Genomic DNA, 18,445 nt, shown 5'->3' with positions numbered 1-18,445 from the left:
CCTGTCTTCATCTTGCTAACTCTGACTTATCTTTAAAAACTCAGCTCAATCATCAACTTCTCCAGGAAACCCACTCTAGAGGCCATTCCCACCTTATCTCCTCTGATGGGTGCTCTTCCTCTGTGTTAATGCAGATCATAACCCTGTTTGCACTGTACAGTGATTTATTAGGTTGTAAGGAAAACAAAGGTCAGATTTGTGACTTATTTGACTTTGTACTCAGCAAATATTTGTTGAATAAAGGAATGGGCTGAGACGGAGCCAAGTCTAGTGCTCCAGGGAGTCAGCTCTCTGTGATGTTGCTCATTCCTGAATACAGCTGGAGGTGAAACGAAGATCATTGCTTCAGTAGACTGGATAGAATCCTCAGCCTTCCAGAGACAAACACAAATAAAATTTCGATGTGGGGAAAGGAGTGTGTGCACTGGCAATGGTAAATTCAGCATCATGTTACTGATATAACAGAGCTGCTGAACCTTGTTTGTCTCTTGTGATGACATCTGTGAGGCATCATAGACACTTCCCCATGACCATGAGCCTTTACATACATCAGAACCAAACCCATGGGGTTTCAGGCTAAATAGAAGAGAAAGCCGTATAGTCCATGATTAACAAAAGAACTTCTGGAGTCAAGCTTCTTGGGTTTGAGTTCTGTCTCCAATATTTTCCAGCCAAAGATCCAGGATAATTTTTTGGCAATTGACTTAACTTACCTAAGCTTTCATTTATAATCTTCCAATGTGGATAACAGAACTTTATCTGTATTTGCTATCTATTGCTATGTAACAAATTACCCCAGATTTATGGCTTAAAACAATATACATTTATTATCTCACAGTTTCTGGGCTCAAGAATTTGAGAATGGCTTGTGTGGCTAAATGTCTCTCATGAGATTACAGTCCAGACGTAGGTGGTGCCTACAATCATCTGAAGCCATGGCTGAGCCTGGGGAAGCCACTTCCAAGATGACACACTTAGATGGCTGTTGGAGGGAGTCCTCAGTCCTTGGCAGTCATTTGTCCTGAGAACAAGTGGGAGAAGGAGTGAAAGAGCAAGGAGGAAATCCCAATGTCTTTTATGATGTCAGTCTCGAACCTACACTCGTCACTTCCACCACATTCTGTTATGTTAGAAGGAAGTTAGGAGGCACAACCCACATTCAAAGGAAAGGGAATTGGCCTCCACCTTTTGAAAATAAAAGTATCAAAGAATTTATGAACATATTTAAAGACTATCACACTATCTTATAGGATTGAGTGAGACTTACATGAGATAATAATCATGTATTTTAAGCCTCTCATACCTTGAATGGCTTACCTCTTGGGTGAGAAAGGACAGATCTACTGTCAATGTGAAGGTTTGGGTCTGAAAAGGTGTCCTTTAAAAAATACAGCAAAGATAGTAAACCCAAGTTAGCACAATAAGTCCTTCAAATTATCTGTACCATTCTTCTTTTTTTTTTTTTTTTTTTGATAGTGCTAGGGATTGAACCCAGGGCCTTGTGCATGCAAGCATGTGAGGCAAGCACTCTACCAACTGAGCTATATCCCCAGCCAATCTGTACCATTCTTGACATGCAAAATTGTTTACGATGCACTTTAAATTTTAAAAAGCACCTACAGAACAACATGTACAACACAAACTGGTATTTGTGCAGTTTTATACCTACATCTTTGCACATTGATGCACGGGAGTGTTCTGTAAGGAGGGCCCTTGGAATATTAACAATGGTTATCTCTCAATGGTGGGATTAGTGTTTTTAAAACATTTCCCTGTGTCATTTTCTACATTGTTTGAATTTTTTTTTACACTGAGCATATACCTACAAAATTTAAAAAAGAGGCATTTTCCAAAGAAAAGCAAAAAGAAACCAAGTTGGAAGTAAGATGCAACAGGTGGGAAGGGCTGGGGTGTTAAGCTAGGATGTGCTGCTCTGTGTGGCTGTATATTACCTTGTGAAGAAGGTGATTGCTAGGGTGTGGTCAGCTCCTTTAGGGTAGATGTGAAGACTGGTATGTGCTGAGAGCAGGCGAGAGACTGTGTGAGGGGACATGTGAGTAATAAAATAAGCGGAAGTTGATAACTTTTTGGGAAAAGGGAATATGGGAAAACAAGGAGAAGAAGGACATCTGTGTGGTGAAGAGCAAAGGCAAAGCAAGCTGGCACTGACCAGAGTCTGACTGATGATGCCTTGGGAGAGAGCTGTACCTACTTATGATGGGCACCTTCTGGTTCCAGAGTGCCTTGTATGTCCTTTATAATTGCACCTCCTCGGATGAATGGAAATTGTTTCATCTTCCCTCTATTAGTAGAGTTGCTAGCAGGTACTAGCTCTCCAGCCCATAGCACAGGACCCAGCATGGAGAAGGGGTCCAGTGATATATTGGGAAAATAAAGATGGGATAAACTAGTTTTTGAATAATACCTTTCAAAATCAAAGGTTTTTAAAATGTCTGTTGATATTCAGGTGAATTGTTTTGATATTCAGGTGAATAGTTTCTTATTCAAAAGAAACAGGAGTTTAAATGTTTACATTTGAGGAAGGGGCTGGAAATACTGCCTCAAGTTGCTTTTTGAAATATGTAAATCTACCTTTAGTTTCCCATTTGTCTCATCTCATCTGTTCTTTGTTCACTTTTCCTTCTTTTTCTGACCTTTAAAATGAATGAGAAACTTCAAATTTCTCATTACCTGTGTCTTTTTAAAAAGTGGTTGCTTTACAATTAAGAATATGTATCTTCAAACTTATCACAGCCTAACTTTAATTAATAGTATAATGATTCACATAGAGAACAACATTGTCACAGTCTAGAGCCCATTTCCCCACTCTTGACCTTTGTGTGTTTGGTTATATATTTTACTTCTATATTTGTTATAAACTCCAGAATGCATTGTTTTAAATGGTCAATGATCTTGTTACTATCACAATTATCTTGTTTAAAAAATGAGAAAAAAATGTATTTACCCACATGCTTAGCATTTTAGACTCTTTATTACTTTATGTGTAGGCAGATTTCTATCTGGCATTTTCCTTCTGCCTAAAGGACTGTATTTGACTATATATATATACACACACACACACACACACACACATACATATACATACATACATACATACATATGTTTTGGGGGTTGTAGATGGACACAATTACCTTCATCTTTTTATTTATTTTTTTAATATGGTGCTGAGAATTGAACCCAGTGTCCCACACATGCCAGGCAAGCGCTCTACCAGTGAGCCCAGTTCCTGTCTTTGTCATTTCTTATAGTGAAGGTCTACTAGCGATGAATTCTTTCAGCTTTGTATGTCTGCAAAAGTTTTTATTCATTTTCATTTGCAGAACACATTTTTTGCTGAGTATAGAATTCTCCATTTACAATGTTTCTTTTTTTTTTGTTTGTTTCAAATTCAGTACTTTTAAAGATTTGCTCCACTTCCCTCTGGGTTGCATTGTTTCTGATGACATGTCTGCTGTCATTCTTATTTTTTGTTCCTCTTTACTTATTTCCTTGACCTTCCTGGAGTCTGAACTCTTTCTCTTCTTCTCAGGTACACTGTTGGGTTCTTCCTGAGTTTCTTTTCCTGCCCTATGGCTTGGACACTCTCCAAGTAATAAATTTGAGCCTTTATAGGGCTTACTTCATTTTTTTTCTTCTTTCAGAGATCACTGTTCTGTTTTGCCTGTCCAATGTCTGAAAACCATTGTTCTTTGCCTCACCCACATCAATTTGTTTAGTTATCAAAGGCGAGATAATAAATTTGGTTCTTATTACTCCATTTTGGCTGGAAGCAGAAGTTCTGAAATGTTTAAACACCCCCCCCCCCAATTTTTTTTTCTTTTAAATATTTTCTTTTGATTGCAAAACTTCTTAATCAAAATTGGACTATATTTTGTATTAATTTAGAATTATGAGCTCAGTTTTGGAAACATGCTCAGTGCCACAATGTTTGATGTTATCTCTTTTCTTACAGGAAACATTCAAGCTGAATTTTTAAATCACTGCAAGTTAATGATGGACCAGAAATTGCAGAATGTAATCCTGAATGAAAGTCTTCAGATTTTTAAAATTTTTTAATTTTTTTTTGCTCCACATAACAGAGAAAAGAAAATCTATCTCCATGTTAAAAACTCTGATCTAGAATAAAATATTCATAATAGGAAATTAGAGCTGGGAAATTTTATTTGGCTTTTAATGTACTTAATTGAAAGGAGTCATCGCGTTTCTCAGAAGCACTTGTTTAAGATCTGAGATCGTTTTTTAACAATCAGTTGTTTTCTAGAAATCTTGACATGATCAGCAGGGAGGAGCAACAGCAGTAGCTGAAAACTGCATTGGTCAAGATGACTTCTGAAGAAATGGCAGCTTCCGTTCTTATCCCTGTGACTCAGAAAAAAGTGGTGTCTGCCCAGGTGGCCCTAGATGAAAATAATGAAAACTCTGACATCTGTATTCCAAAGGCACATACTGTCAGGCAAGCTGGGCAGACCTCTTATACCATCTCACAACAGAGCAAACTTAAAGAAGAATCTTCTGGAAGCCACTTGCCTAATGTTCTCTCCATAGCAAGGGAGAAAATGCTTAGTGATGAGAACAGCAACGAAAAGTGCTGGGAGAAAAGCATGCCAGATTCTGTGAAAAACCTTAACATTAGCTGCAACAACATTCTGCGAAACCATCAGCGTGGCCTGCCTCAGAGCCACTATTATGAAACGTGCAACTCTGTCACAGAGGAAGGCCTGTGTTTGGAAACTGGAATTCCTTCTCCACTGGAAAGAAAGGTGTTCCCTGGAATTAAACTGGAAATAGATACACCTCCCATGAGCATTAGTCCTCCAGGAAGTCACTCTGAGACCATCGAGACCCACAGAGCGCAGCCTGACAGCAACATGGCAGTATTTAATTTTCATTATGAAGTTGACAGAAGAATGTCAGAGGCTTTCCATACCCTCTCAGAAAACTTAATTTTGGACGATTGTGGAAATTGCATTCCACTTCCTGCGGGGGAGCAAAAGCCAGATTACACAGCATATACTTGTAAACTGGTAAACTTGGCAAAAAACTGTGATAACAGGAATGGGCAGCTGCAGTGCGATCATTGGGACACCTTGAATCATAAATACCTTTGCTTTGAGGGCTCTGGCCAGAAGGATGACGTGATATGCTCTAGTGATAGCATTTGCAGGGGGGATTTCACTGAAAGTGCACCTACTAAGACTTTTTTGAGCCATTTTGAGGATTTCCCTGATAATTGTGAAGATACTGAAGAAGACTTTTTTAAAAGCAAAAAGGAACGGTCCACTTTGTTAGTCAGGAGATTTTGCAAAAATGACAGGGAAGTAAAGAAATCTGTGTATACGGGGAGGAGAGCAATCATGAGAACCCTGCCTTCTGGCCACATTGGACTGGTTGCTTGGAATTACATTGATCAGAAAAGAAATGGCCTCTCACTGCCTTGTGGGAAAGTCATGAAACCTCTGCCCACGGTGGAGATAAGGCACAGTGGGGGCCGATGTCTGTCAGAAGACCTGTGGTCTCCGGTAAGAATTCAAGTTTATTTGACCATTTCTTTAAACTTGATCTTTTCAAAATCCAAATTTCCATTGTCTTAATTCATGAAAAATATTAAGTCTGTCAAATTACAGTTTTTAGTGGGAGCATTAGTAGCTATTGGAAAATCAACAAAACACAAGTTCATGTATCCACAGGAGTGGAGGAATTAGGGAGCTTCCTGGTAGAAGAAAAATGCCTCCACCCACTGGCTGTCTTTGGAGATAAATGTCTGAGTCCCCTTCTATCATGTAATTCATTGTTGTTTTTAGGTTTCCAGATGTAAAGGAATTTAAATCTGGGTTTCTGTATTTTTCCAACCAATGGTCCCTGTCTCTTCCCTCTTAAATTTTTCTGCTGTGGTCTCAGACCTTTGACAAACTGATGAGACCTGTGGACTTAGAACACTGCTTTTAAATGCATCAAATGAAATAAAAAGCCTATAATTATGTTGATCAGATTATAAACTTTTCAAAATTGTGATATGACAATTTAAGTGCTTCCTTATTAATACACTAAATAGTGATATCTAGAAATATGGTAACTACCATAATTTTAAAATAGTGATGAATGTAAGAAGGGAATGGTTTGCTTGGGACTTTCTCAATTTGAGTACTATAAGCTCCATCCTGGGAAACCCCTCAGTCCTGAGCTAACTAGGGCTACAAGTCACCTAAATGTCAATATTTAGATTTGTTGCCTGTTTTCATAATTGAAGGAAATGCTCAATTTCCATTTGAGATTAATAAAGATTCATTTAAAAATTCTCATCCAAATCTCCAGGCTCTGATTTCTGTCCATAGTCTGTCACATCTGAAGACAGTACCATTTACCTTCTCACTTTTTTCTTATCCTGGCTAAATACTCTTGCTTCATTCACCAGTTCTCTGTATATAAATGAAATAATAATTTCTAGAACTTTCATATTCCTGTTCTTCACAGTTCCTTTAAAATTTTGCCGGAGGACTAAATACCCAGTTTAGAAAAAACATCCCTTTTATTGAAATAAAAGGATATTATTATATTCAAAGTACTGTTATATTCGTACTTTGATCATCACCATCATCATCAATTATGGTAGCTGACATCTACTGAGCATTTAGCATTTGCATTGAGCTAAATTATTTATGTGCTCAAAGTCGTGCAGTCATCTCAGCTACCCTCTGATGTTGGTGTGATTAATCCCATTACATTGCTGAGGAAACCAAGTCTCTGGGAAGTCATGTGCCATTTAGCTAGTGCATGGCAGAATTAGAATTATATTACCATCCGGGCATTTTGTTCTTAGGTAGTTTCTCAAAATTCAGTTTCTCAAAATTTATTGCTATTGGAAAATAGCAATAAATTTATATCTATGTTATCTGAGACTTGGCTGAGTTAGACATGGTGATTCTAACCCCATTTACATGTTACACTTAGTATCCAGGCCCATCCCAGTCTCTTTGAATTAGAAGTGCTGGGTTTGGATGCAGCTTGGGTAATTTTTAAAAGTCCCCTTAGTGATTCTATGAGTTCTGTGGAGTTGAGAACTGTTGGCTAGGAGTTTAAACTGAGCACTTTGCTTTTTGACTGAGACATTTTAGGAATATTTGCCCTGAAATAAGGACCCTGACCCTACTTGGACTCTCAGGAACAGCAGGGAGTCTGCCTGGGGAGTAGGCCTGCTCTGCACAGATGACCACTCACCCCAGCCAGTGTCTGTGGATTTCCTTCTGTGGCTCTTCACTTGATCCCACATGAGTCACAGGTGTGAAGCTTGTGAGGGGCCTCCCTGCACTGTTTTGTACTAGAAGTTGCCCTGCACCTCCAACTGTGAGATTGCCACTGAAAGCATCACGATGACCTGCTTAAAAGTGCCGGTTTCTGTAGACACGTACACTTGAACGTTAAGAGCACACAAGAAATGGAAACATGATGAAGGGAATGGAAACAGGTCCCTTCAGAAACTTTGTCCTAATTTCTCAAGGAAGCTTGTGAGTCTGGTTAAATTTCAGGATAATTCATGGCATGCCGGTGCTCTCTTCTGGCTTTCTCCTTTCTGCAGCCCTGTGATTGCTTCTTCTGAGTCCTTTATGGTCCCTCTCTCAAATCTGCCCTTTTCCTCAGTCACAGGCGCTGGGCTGGTTAACTTTCAATGAATTGAACTGAGGAGGAGGTGATGCAAATTCTCTCCTCCTTCCTTAGTCTTTGGAGGCTGAGAGAAGTTGCCACACCTCTTTTAGAGGGACTGCAGGAACTGCCCTCCCACCTGAGATCAAGCTCAGGGGGACTATGGACATTTTTATTAATCCTTAAGATGCAGCTGGGGATGGGTTGGCCATCCGTCTATCCTCTTAAGGGAGATTTTTGAAATGGAGAGTTTTTCCTGAGCACGCACACCATGGCGTGTCAGGGATCCATCATTTTTGTCTCAAGTATGGTCTTCTCTACATGTTGTTATTTAGTTGAGAATGTGGTGGAAATCCTTCTCAAGTGTTGCCCAGATGAGCTATACATACCATGTGCCCCCAACTTTCATGAATTGCCTCCTTCACCTAAAAGATGTATACTTGATGATGTGCTGTTTTTTATTATTTTATGCATGTCCTTCCTGGTTCACCAGTCAGATTGTAAATTGCTAAGGGCAAGAACCGAGCCCTACCTTTTTTACTCTCTGCAATGCAAGTATAATGCCAAGTACCTAGAAAAAGACAGGGTTAGAAACAATCTCTAGAGCTAGTCAACCTGAATGTACATTGTGCATGAAATAAAGAAATAAATAGAAGGAAGACAATAGAGTAGAGGAAGGGGATTGGGGAAGGGAGGACAGGGAGAATAAGGGTAGTACTGGGGATTTAAAGAGAGAAACTATGTTATATACATTTATGAATATGTCAAAATGAACTGCACTATTTTGTATAGGTTTAATGCCAAATTTTTTTTTTTTAAAACACTGAAAACAAATTGTGACTGACTCTATCACTGACTGGCAGGTTGCTTAACCTCTTTGTTCCTATTTACACATGTAAACTGTCAGAGGGACTGCCCTTCCATCTGAGATAATGGTATTATTGTGGGTGTTAAATATTACTTTCTGCACAGTGCCACAAAGAGAGAGTGCTACTGTTCTCTCGAGCCATTCACTACCTGCTTCGTGATGGTCTCATTCCCAACTCATTCTGCTCTTTGGTGGCATCTTACTCGGGGATGTTTACAATAGGATGAATTTGAACGAACAGTTACCCCTCTGTGTCTGCAGGTTCTGCATCTATGTGTTCTGTCAAATACAGATTGAAAGTATTTGAAAAAATATTGTGTCTGTTCTGAACATGTACAGACTTTTCCCTTGTCGTTATCATAATAAAGTATGATAACTATTTGCATAGAACTGAAACATCTTAGTTATTAGAAGTAATCCAGAGATGATCTGAAGTATACAGAAGGATATGGATAGGTTATATAAAAATACTATATCATTTTATATGAGGAACTTGAATATCTGTAGATTTTGGCATTCTCAGGAAGTCTTGGAACCAATTCCCCATGATTACCAAGGAATGCCTGTATGTCTCTCAATCTATGATGTGGTAGCTTGAAAAATCCTTCCCATGTGTCGAAAAAATGTGTTATTTGTCCAATTAATTCTTTGGCCTCACATTAATTTTTTTTTTCTTGGATGCCTTGGTCAAAATGGCCCAATTAATTTATATTTGCACAGCTGTGCAGAGAAGAATGGAGTTGAGCGGAAGACATTAATGAGAATTAATGCATGCTGACTAACTATATTGGTATCCTCCTCCTCCTCCTCCTGCTTGTAAAACATGAAAGCCCTGCCCCTTAACCCCTTGACAGTCGTATTCCCTCTCTCCTGCTCTCAATTTATTGGCTCAACAAGGTGAGGTATTTTGGCAAATAGCTAGTCTCCAGGTTAAAGATTGGTTAAAAGTGTTTATCCTTTTAAAAAATTCTTTCCCCTTCTGAATTTTGGGAAGTTTGGAATCCTAGAGTTATCCTGAAGGTAAAGTACAAGTTCTGCTTCTGCCCTCCTGTAACCTGAGTTCCACCTGCACTGGAAGGAGGACTGGGGGTGGAAAGGGCAGAAATTCCACCAGCTCCTCTGTTGTTTCCCTGCCTTGATCCACAAGAGGGTTTATTGTACACAGATTTATGTGGCAAGATAGAAGAAGAATCTTCAGATTGAAATAAAATGAAAAAGATTAAATCAAGAAAATACAAAGGGGCTGGGTTTGTGGCTCAGTAGTACAGTGCTTGCCTAGCATGTGTGAGGCACTGGGTTCAATTCTCAGCACCACATATAAATAAATGAATAAAATAAAGGCCCATCAACATCTAAAAAAAAAAAAAAAACTAAAAAAGAAAATACAGAGAAAAGAGTAAAAAAAGTTTTTTTTTTTTTTTTTTGTTGTTGTTGTTTTAAATTAGACTCAGCCTGGAGATGTGGCTCACCAGTAGAGTACTGGCTTAACATGCGTGAGGCCAAGTTCAATCCCCAGTACCACAGGAGGAGAAAAAAAAATCAGTCAAGGAAAACTGTACACTAAAAAGCAAGGTCAAAACCAGCTTCCATATCCTGCTTTCTTCCTTTTAAAATGTTTCTTCTTCATTCTTTACTACCAAACTGAAAATTAAACTTAAGAGGCAATGACAATTTTTGAGCGTTTAACAGCAAAATCTTTGTTGGTATAAATATTCTTGATTCTATATTCTGTCTCTTTCAAAATGAACTAAACTGAACCTTAAGAGAGAGATAATGTCTCTGTTATGTGTAAAGGGATCCATTGATAATAAATTCATCTTCTAATTTATAACTTTTATGAGTGATCAAATATCCAATGAGCCCCCTGTCTCCTGTTGTAAGAGATGGCTGCTGAAACAATGACATGGCTTGTTTTATGGTCTGGAAATTTGGTTGCCTTGGAGCTCAGGCACAGTTTGGACCTTGAATTAATTAAAAATTCATGGGGTGCTTAGGCGAAGCTGGAAGCCTTTTCTTGGTGAGATGCCAGGCCTCTTCTATTGCCGAGGTTCATGACATGGGTATAGGATGATGCTGGCCCTTCTGCTGAGCAGAGTCAAGGGAATCCAGCCCCCACTCATCCCTGAGCAGCTTAGTCACGTCTAGTGCATCAGTGGAAAATGTGATGGGCTGCCCCAGGCCAGCTCTGTGATGATTGGGCTGCTTTTCTTTATGACTGCATTGGGACAGTGTAGAATAGACTTACTTCTGTATCTCTGGGGTTATACCTGTTCTTTGGCTGGGATTCAGTAAGAGATGGAACAAAAACCCCTGATCTTGGATTCTGGTTTGAGGAATTTGGGCCACTGTAGCCTTGAGGCAGTATCAGCAGCATTTCCCTCCTCTTCCCCAGATGTCCTGCATAATGGGCATTAGCATCTGCAGAGGCCCAGTCCCTTAAGATGGGTCATAGTTTGTATCTGTGGCCAGAAAAGAATCAGAGTTAGTGGATGAGGAAGCATAATACCATCATGTGGAGCCCTGGTCTCATCCACAACCTGCATCTTACTGAGGCACCCCATGGAATGACTGCCACACAGTCACGAGTGATAGGAGTTTCCTCTCTGTGAGTGCTGACTCAAGTAGAGCAGACCCCCTCCCTCGTATTTATAGGCATCTTGGGGTGATGGGGAGGTTTTGCCCTAGTGACCAAATGATTCAGCACTCAGGACTTGAAGCATCAGTGTGGGGCTGGGGTGACCATCCTCTAATTCCCTTTACTAGACTAACTGGTGACTTAGGCAGGCCCTTTCTGAAGAGTGGTGCTGGACTCATTTTTTGCTTCTGACGTGTCCCCACAAAACCCCAAATAAGGGTTTGTTCTAGTAACTGACCTGGACACATCCAGAGCCAAACATCCAAAAACCAGTCATCAAATATTATCCTTTGCCTATTATCCTGCAGAGCTCACTCATGCAAGCCTGCCTACACTTGGCTCCCGGCCTTGAATCCCAGGCCTTTCCCTCACACCTTCACAAAACACCCTAAAAAATTACCTCAGCCTCCAGCAAAGCAAAGACCTGTGATCACTTTTGGAGGATAAGGAGTGTCCTTTCTCAGAAGCACAGTAGCAGATCTCCTTGGAGGGAGGAGAGATTCTCTGATTTCTTTTTATTCTTTTTTAAAAAAATATTTTTATTGAGATACAGTTCATATACCATGTAGCTCACCCATATAAAGTGTACAGCGCAGCCTTTACCACAGTCATTTTAGATCACTTTCATCACCTCTAAAGGAAGCCCAGTGCCCTTTAACATCACCCTCCCTCCTCCCGCCTCTTACCCCCTTCATAACCCTAAGAAGCCACTGATCTACTCTCAGTCACTGCCAATTTCCCTGTTCTGGACTTTCATCTGAATGAACTCATACAGTACACATGGTCTTTTGTAATCGGCTTCTTTCACTTAGTTTGTTTTCAAGATTCATCTACATTGTAGCATGTAGTACTTCATTTTTTTTATGGTGGAATAATATTCCATTGTATGGATATAGCACATTTTATTTTATTTTGTGATTCATCAGTTGCTAGACTTTGGGTTGTTTTCAATTTTGGCTAGTATGAATGGTGCTCCTTGAGAACTTGCAGGTGCCCTTGTGAACTTGCAAGTACAGGCTCTTGTGAGGACATATATCTCTAATTCTCTTGGGTACACTGCTAGGAGTTTTAGAATGGCGTTTTAGAATATACTCTCTGTATTATCTTTTAGGGAACTGACAGACTGTTTTTGAAAACAATGGCACTGTTTTACATTCTGTAACGTAATGCATGAGGAGTCCAATTTTTCCATATCCTGAGCAGCATTTGTTACTGTCGGTGTTTCTGGCTATAGCCATCCTAGTACCTATGAAGTGGTATTTCACTGTGGTTTTGATTTGCATTTTCCCGATGGTTAATGACCTTGAACATCTTGTTATGTACTTGTTCACCATCTGTATTCTTTTTTTTAAAAGAAATGTCTAGTCAAATGCTTTGCTATCTTCTCCCCCCTGCCTGCTTTTTGTCAGCCTGGGGGATCAAACCCAGGCCTTACACATGGCTAGGCAAGTACTCTACCACTAAGCTACATCCTAGCTCCTTTGCCTATTATTAAATTATTGAATTGTCTTTTAATTTTTGAGTTCTTTACATATTCTAAATATAAGTCCATTATCAGATATAGGCTTTGCAGTGGAGACTTAAATAAAGGTAGAGATATAATGAGTGAAAGTCAAGGAAATGGCAAAGAAGTTTTATACTTTTAATGCACAGTGAACTTGTTAAACCTGTTCTTTGGAAATCAGTCTGATTCTCAGTCTCTCATAAGTTACCCCATAAGCAACAATTTCCCTTTTTCCTTTCTTTTGTCTTTGTAGTACAGGATTGAACCCAGGGCCTCATGCATGCTAGGCAAGTGTTCTACCAACTGACCTATATCCCCACTCCTTTTTAAAATTTTACTTTGAGACAGCATCTCACTAAGTTGCCTAGGCTGGCCTCAGACGTACGATCCTCCTGCTTTAGCCTCTCAAGAGCTGGGATAACAGGTGTGTGCCACCATGTCCAGTGCAATAACTTTCAATTAGATTTCCTTTTTTTAATCTTACTTCTTTCAGATCGTCCCTAATCTCCAGTTTTCAGTTTTTTTCCCATTTCTCTCTCCTTCCTTTTGGCCTAAGCTCTTTATTCTATGGATCATTTCTTTTACCTTTATTTTATTTACTTATTTTTATGTGGTGCTGAGGATCGAACCCAGGGCCTTGCATGTGCTAGGAAAGTGCTCTACTGCTGAGCCACAATCCCAGCCCTATCTATGAATCATTTTTCTTTTTACACAGATTCTGTCCCTCAGACTAGTGGCAGAGAAATACATTTCCAGTCTGCAGACTTGTGCATCACCAGGAAGGCAGCCAGCACTAATGGTTGAGGAAGAAGCCACTACCTCCCAGTAATGTACCTCATTATGCACAGGTACAAGCAGAGCCCGGGCAGAGGGAGATGTGTGAGGTGCCCAGGACACAAAATTTAAGGAGGAACTTAACTCTCAGGTCTCCCAAGTGCCAATCCTGTGCTGAATCAGTGAGTGCCTCTTTTAATTTTGAGTAGTGGGCAGCTCACATGTCTCCCCCTAGTTCTAGCCTGGACACAAAGATCTAAGAGAATCTATGGTTTAGAAATGAATCTATGGTCACTCTAGTCAGGAGTGACCTTGACTTGAACCTCCATACAACTCAACACAGATATTCTTAAAATACAAGTGAAGAGTGGCTTTTACAATTTTAAAGAGTTGAAAAACAAATCCAAAGAAGAATATTTCGTGGCAAGTGAAAATGATATGAAATTCAAATGTAAGCCATCAAAAGGACAGGTTTTTGGCACATAGCCACACTGGTTCCTTTACATATTGTCTGTCTGTAGCTGCTTTCATGTTGCAATGGTGCAGTTGAGTAGCTGGGACAGACTGTATGACCTGCAAAGAGTAAAATATTTATTATCTGGTCCTGGAACACAGTTTGCCCTCCCCTGGCTCAGGGACCACTCTCTGCCTGGCTTACTTCTGTTTATCCTTCCGGTCTGAGCTTAGTTTCACATGCTTTCAGTGGTCTTTCCTGCCAGCCCCCCATTCCCAACCTGGACTCTGAGCCAGAGTTTCTCTGTCAGTGCTCAATCCATATTTCTTGAATGATTCCTTGAATTATTAATGAAGAAAGGCACTTTCCAGCCACTCCTGGTGACCTAGGGCAGGCGTGTTAGCCACACCCCTCTCCCCCTTCCCTCAGAGCTTGGAACCAGCTCTTTCCTGCAATACCTGGGACAGGATCAGCATTTCCATTGAAATCCAAAAGGGTCTTTCCAAGCCCGTGAACCCAGAGATCCAGGCTTGTCACTTCTCCAGAGTTGGCCTGGAAGATAAAGAAGGGTCATGTTTGTATCTCTTTGTTCCTGGCTCCGCTTTCCAACTGGCTATAAAATTTCCAGATGTTTTGTGCTCACAAGGAAAGATCCAAGACTGCTTTGTATTGCTGAGGCTGGCGGGGAAAGAAGCCCCCTTCTCCTAGGGCACTGTCCCTGCCCTTCAAGCCCCCAGTACTTACCAGGCCCAGTTTCCATGGGGCTAAAGGTAGTCTGATTTTTGTATCTCAGTGGTGGCCAGGGATGGGGATGATGGTAAAGGGTTAGAGAAAGTCCTTTTAAATTGGGGAGATCACTTTGGGGATCTGGGAGGTGTTTCTTCAAACTGACTTCAAGACTCTCAATACTAGAGTCTATCTTCTCTCCAAAAAAAACCCAAGTACCAACTTCAGCTTTGCCATTAGCTGAGTGTGTGACCTTGAGGAAGTCACTTTAGAGCCTGGGATTTTAGTTATTTTGGGTTTAAAAAGAGTGAGGGCAGATGTTGCATTGTGAATGCAACTGGCACGTGTGATTTAAGGAATTACAAGTTACACATGTTATCCCAACTTTAAAAGCCCACCAGTGTGTGACTTCCTGATTTAAATCCTGGCCTTGGATTTTCGATTAAGTAAATATTCTACCTCTCCCAGCAGTTTCTTCTTGAGGTTTGATTTGGAGAGAACCTAGTTGCTCCTAACACAGGGTGTGCAAGAAAAGCAAAGGGAGAAGGACTTCACCATTGGCTAAGTCCTGAAATGCCTGTAGCAGGAAGAAGCAAGCACTTGGGCAGTTACTATGTGTCAGGCCCTGTTTGTCCTCTGTTCTTTGGTTCTCGTAGGAACTCTCTATAAGGCAGGTATTATTAACACCCTCACTGCATTATTCAGTACAAGGAACAGCAAGCAGATTCATCAAAGTCACACGGTGTCGGGACTTGGACCCAGGTCTGGCTGCCTCTAAAGTCCATGCCCAGAGTCACTCGTCGTTAGTAAGAAGTTCCTCAGGAAGGTTCTCGGGAAGGTTCTGATGCAACTCTCCCCTACAACTTGGCAGAGATTCTGTTCTCCTATTAAATGTGCACATGTTGAGCTCTTTCTTTCTTCAAATGTGAGCTGGGTGTGACCTTTGGATGAAAGGGAGTCATGGGGAACAATACCAATTCTTAATGCGAGGGGCGTGTTGGCTATTGAAATGGCTGAGATTTATTTTTATGACTCAGCGGCTAGGGGGAAGAAAAACCAAGCCCAAAGGTTTGAATTTTTTTACTGAATTGCTGTAATTTAGAAGTACATTTAAGAAGTTTTATAAGTAAGTAAGCAAGAACAAAGTCCAAAGCAAACTACACACATCTGAGTCAGAACATATAGCTCAGGATCATGCTGAAATGATCAAAACTATTGGGAAGGCCATGTAGCATTTTAATCCATTTTAAAGTGTTCTGTGATCTTCAAGGGTCCTGACCAACTGACCAGAGCGTGAAAAATATGACTCGGTGGCATTTCTTTGCAGAGTCATGACATTAAGTTGAAGTTGTCTCCTCCCTCACAAGGTTAGGGTGTGGCAGAGGAACTGGAAATGGGTTGTGTATTCAAGCAGTTGACAAATGTTGTACAATCTCCCTGTGAGTATAACTTTTCTGTTCTTTCTCTGTGCTCTAAGGATTCAGCATAGCCCTGGGGGAGAAAGGGACATAAAAGTATGGTAGAGGCATCAAATACCACCAGAGGCAGCCTGTTTTTCTTTCCTAAATACTACAAGCATGGAGTCAAACCCCAGTTTTTGGATTTTCTTTTCATGGTGCTGGTATGAAAGAAAGAATAACTTTATTTTTGGTTTAAGATTAGGTCCAAACATCTCCTTCTCCCTATATTTTAATAGAATAAGGAATCAATTTGTTAGTAGACCAAGTTGGGTAGCTTAGCTTCAGGGAGATTTAGCACCAAATTATAAATGGTGACACTTTAATAGTGAGTGTGATGTGTGCCTCGAGAGCCAGCGTGTGGGAGTTTGGCTGTTGGAAAGCCCCACGTCTTCAGTTTTTCCAGATTGTGTACCCTTCCATCAAATAGTAATTCCTGGGCCTTGAAAAACTCTCCTCTAGACCAAGGGAGAAGTTCATCTGAGTTCTAAATTGTTTAATAGGAAATACATTATTTTTTATTCAATGAGACCCAGAAAATGGTCTCAGGCCCTGGCTGGACTTTGCCAGTTCTCCTTTTGATGGCCACAAACCGTAATGATGGTGCAGCTCTGGATGAACTGATATTTTTTTTTTTTGTGAGGAAAATGCCATTATTATGGTGACTGTATTTTCCAAATAAAAAAATTGGAAACTTTTTATTCAGAGGATAGAAGGGCAGAATATTTAAAATTGAGACTAATCCAAGAAATATGGAGTGAATGGTGTTGGTAGTTATCGATCACCAAATAAAGGAGAAAGAATGTGAATAAAGCAGGGAAAATCTAATTGTTGCTGGAAAGGTCAGAGCCTCAAATGAATAACTTGATAGTGGTGGCAGAGAACCATGCATGGTCCACATGTGAAAACCACACATTAGAGGCTCAGAGGATCTAGGGAATATTTTTCTCAGAGTTTTTGTTATTCTGTGTTTTTGCCAAATGCATTTGGTAGCTACCATGTTTTGAAAGTGTGAAGGTGATGAAACAGATTTATTTTACACTGCAGGGCATGCTCAGCTAAATAAAGATTGTCCTTTTATAAGGAATCACCTTGCAAGGCTGTCCCCATTTTCCATTTATGCTGTCATTATGTAAAATATCTTCATCCTTTGAGCTTGGATTGAGATTTTAGAAACAGTCCATTCAAGCCTCCTGGCTAATGCTGACTTGGTTCAGAATATCCATAAAGGATACGATTGATTGTATTGGTGGGTATTATAAGCCACTGAAGGTGAAAGGAGGTGTTTTGGAAATGTTCTGAGCAAAGATAAAATGACAAGTCTGGATCGATACAAACTTGGCCATGCCTTCAGTTTTGCCAACTGCTTTCCTTTGATGGACAGTTCAGAAGCAACCCACAGATAATACACCAGTGATTTGGACTGAGCCTCATGGCAGAAGGCAGACTGAAATTTAGTTTCATCTTCCTCACCCCCTTTGACTGAGTGCCCTGGTAAAGAGCATGGTGCGCCCAACCACAGATAGTGATGCCCGATGGCGCCACAGGGAACAGAATCACAAGAGCTACCAAAGCCCAAGACTAATACTGGTTTTCTTGTGGATTCATGTATTACGTGCTCAGCATAGAGAAGTCGGTTGAGTTTCAATGGCCTGAGATATAAAGAAATTAAATTAGTCCAGAAAAATGATTTCCTAGGTGAATATGAAATAAGTATTTGGTAACTTCATGAATTATAGAATTTCTGAGCTTGAAAGGCCCTTATCTACCCACTTATTTTATAGATAAAGTGAACAAGACCCCAGAAAGGGAGTCACTTGACTAGGTTCACATAGCAAATGACAGAAGATCTGAAACTAGAATCTGGATCTCCATAGAGTCTTATCTTTTCATCTCTAAAACAGAATAAAAATGTAGGGGCTGGGGATATAGCTCAGTTGGTAGAGTGCTTGCCTCACATGCACAAGGCCCTGGGTTCAATCCCCAGCAACACACACACACACACACACACACACACACACACACACACACAGTATATTTCTGGTAGAACCTGTCACATAGTAGAAATTCTGTGCATGTCAGCTGATTTGCAACACCAATTCCTTCAGGGCTCTTGGGAAGCATGGATCCCTGCTATAGCACTGTCCTGCACTTCCCAGGTTGCAAATAGGCTTGGTTAATGCATAGTTTATCTGGTTTGTCCCACCTTCCCTGACCCTTTCCATCTTCATGGCTGTGTATCCTGTCTTCAGTTCTTTAAGGAGCCGGCTCATCTTTGTTCTGTAACGTTGTCGATTCTGTAAGTACTCATGCATGCCCCTTTGTGTGTAACCAGGTTTTGTGTGAGTTCATTTCTCCCCTTGGTCTA

At 40.4% G+C, this 18,445-nt stretch overlaps 1 protein-coding gene across 2 annotated transcripts in view; it reads left to right on the top strand.

Moving 5' to 3' along the window:
• The window catches only part of Plce1 (phospholipase C epsilon 1), a 284,305-nt gene that overhangs the window by 29,096 nt on the left and 236,764 nt on the right, over positions 1 to 18,445 (top strand). For both annotated transcript variants that reach the window (XM_078037879.1, XM_013362156.4), the window contains exon 2: positions 3,974 to 5,540. In XM_078037879.1, the coding sequence (XP_077894005.1) occupies positions 4,344 to 5,540 (1,197 nt within the window). In that variant the 5' untranslated portion in view covers positions 3,974 to 4,343. The remainder of the gene's footprint in view (positions 1 to 3,973; positions 5,541 to 18,445) is intronic.

This window comes from Ictidomys tridecemlineatus, chromosome 1 (assembly GCF_052094955.1).
Source record: "Ictidomys tridecemlineatus isolate mIctTri1 chromosome 1, mIctTri1.hap1, whole genome shotgun sequence".
Taxonomy (NCBI): Eukaryota; Metazoa; Chordata; class Mammalia; order Rodentia; family Sciuridae; genus Ictidomys; species Ictidomys tridecemlineatus.
This window is presented reverse-complemented; position numbering and strand designations above follow the sequence as displayed.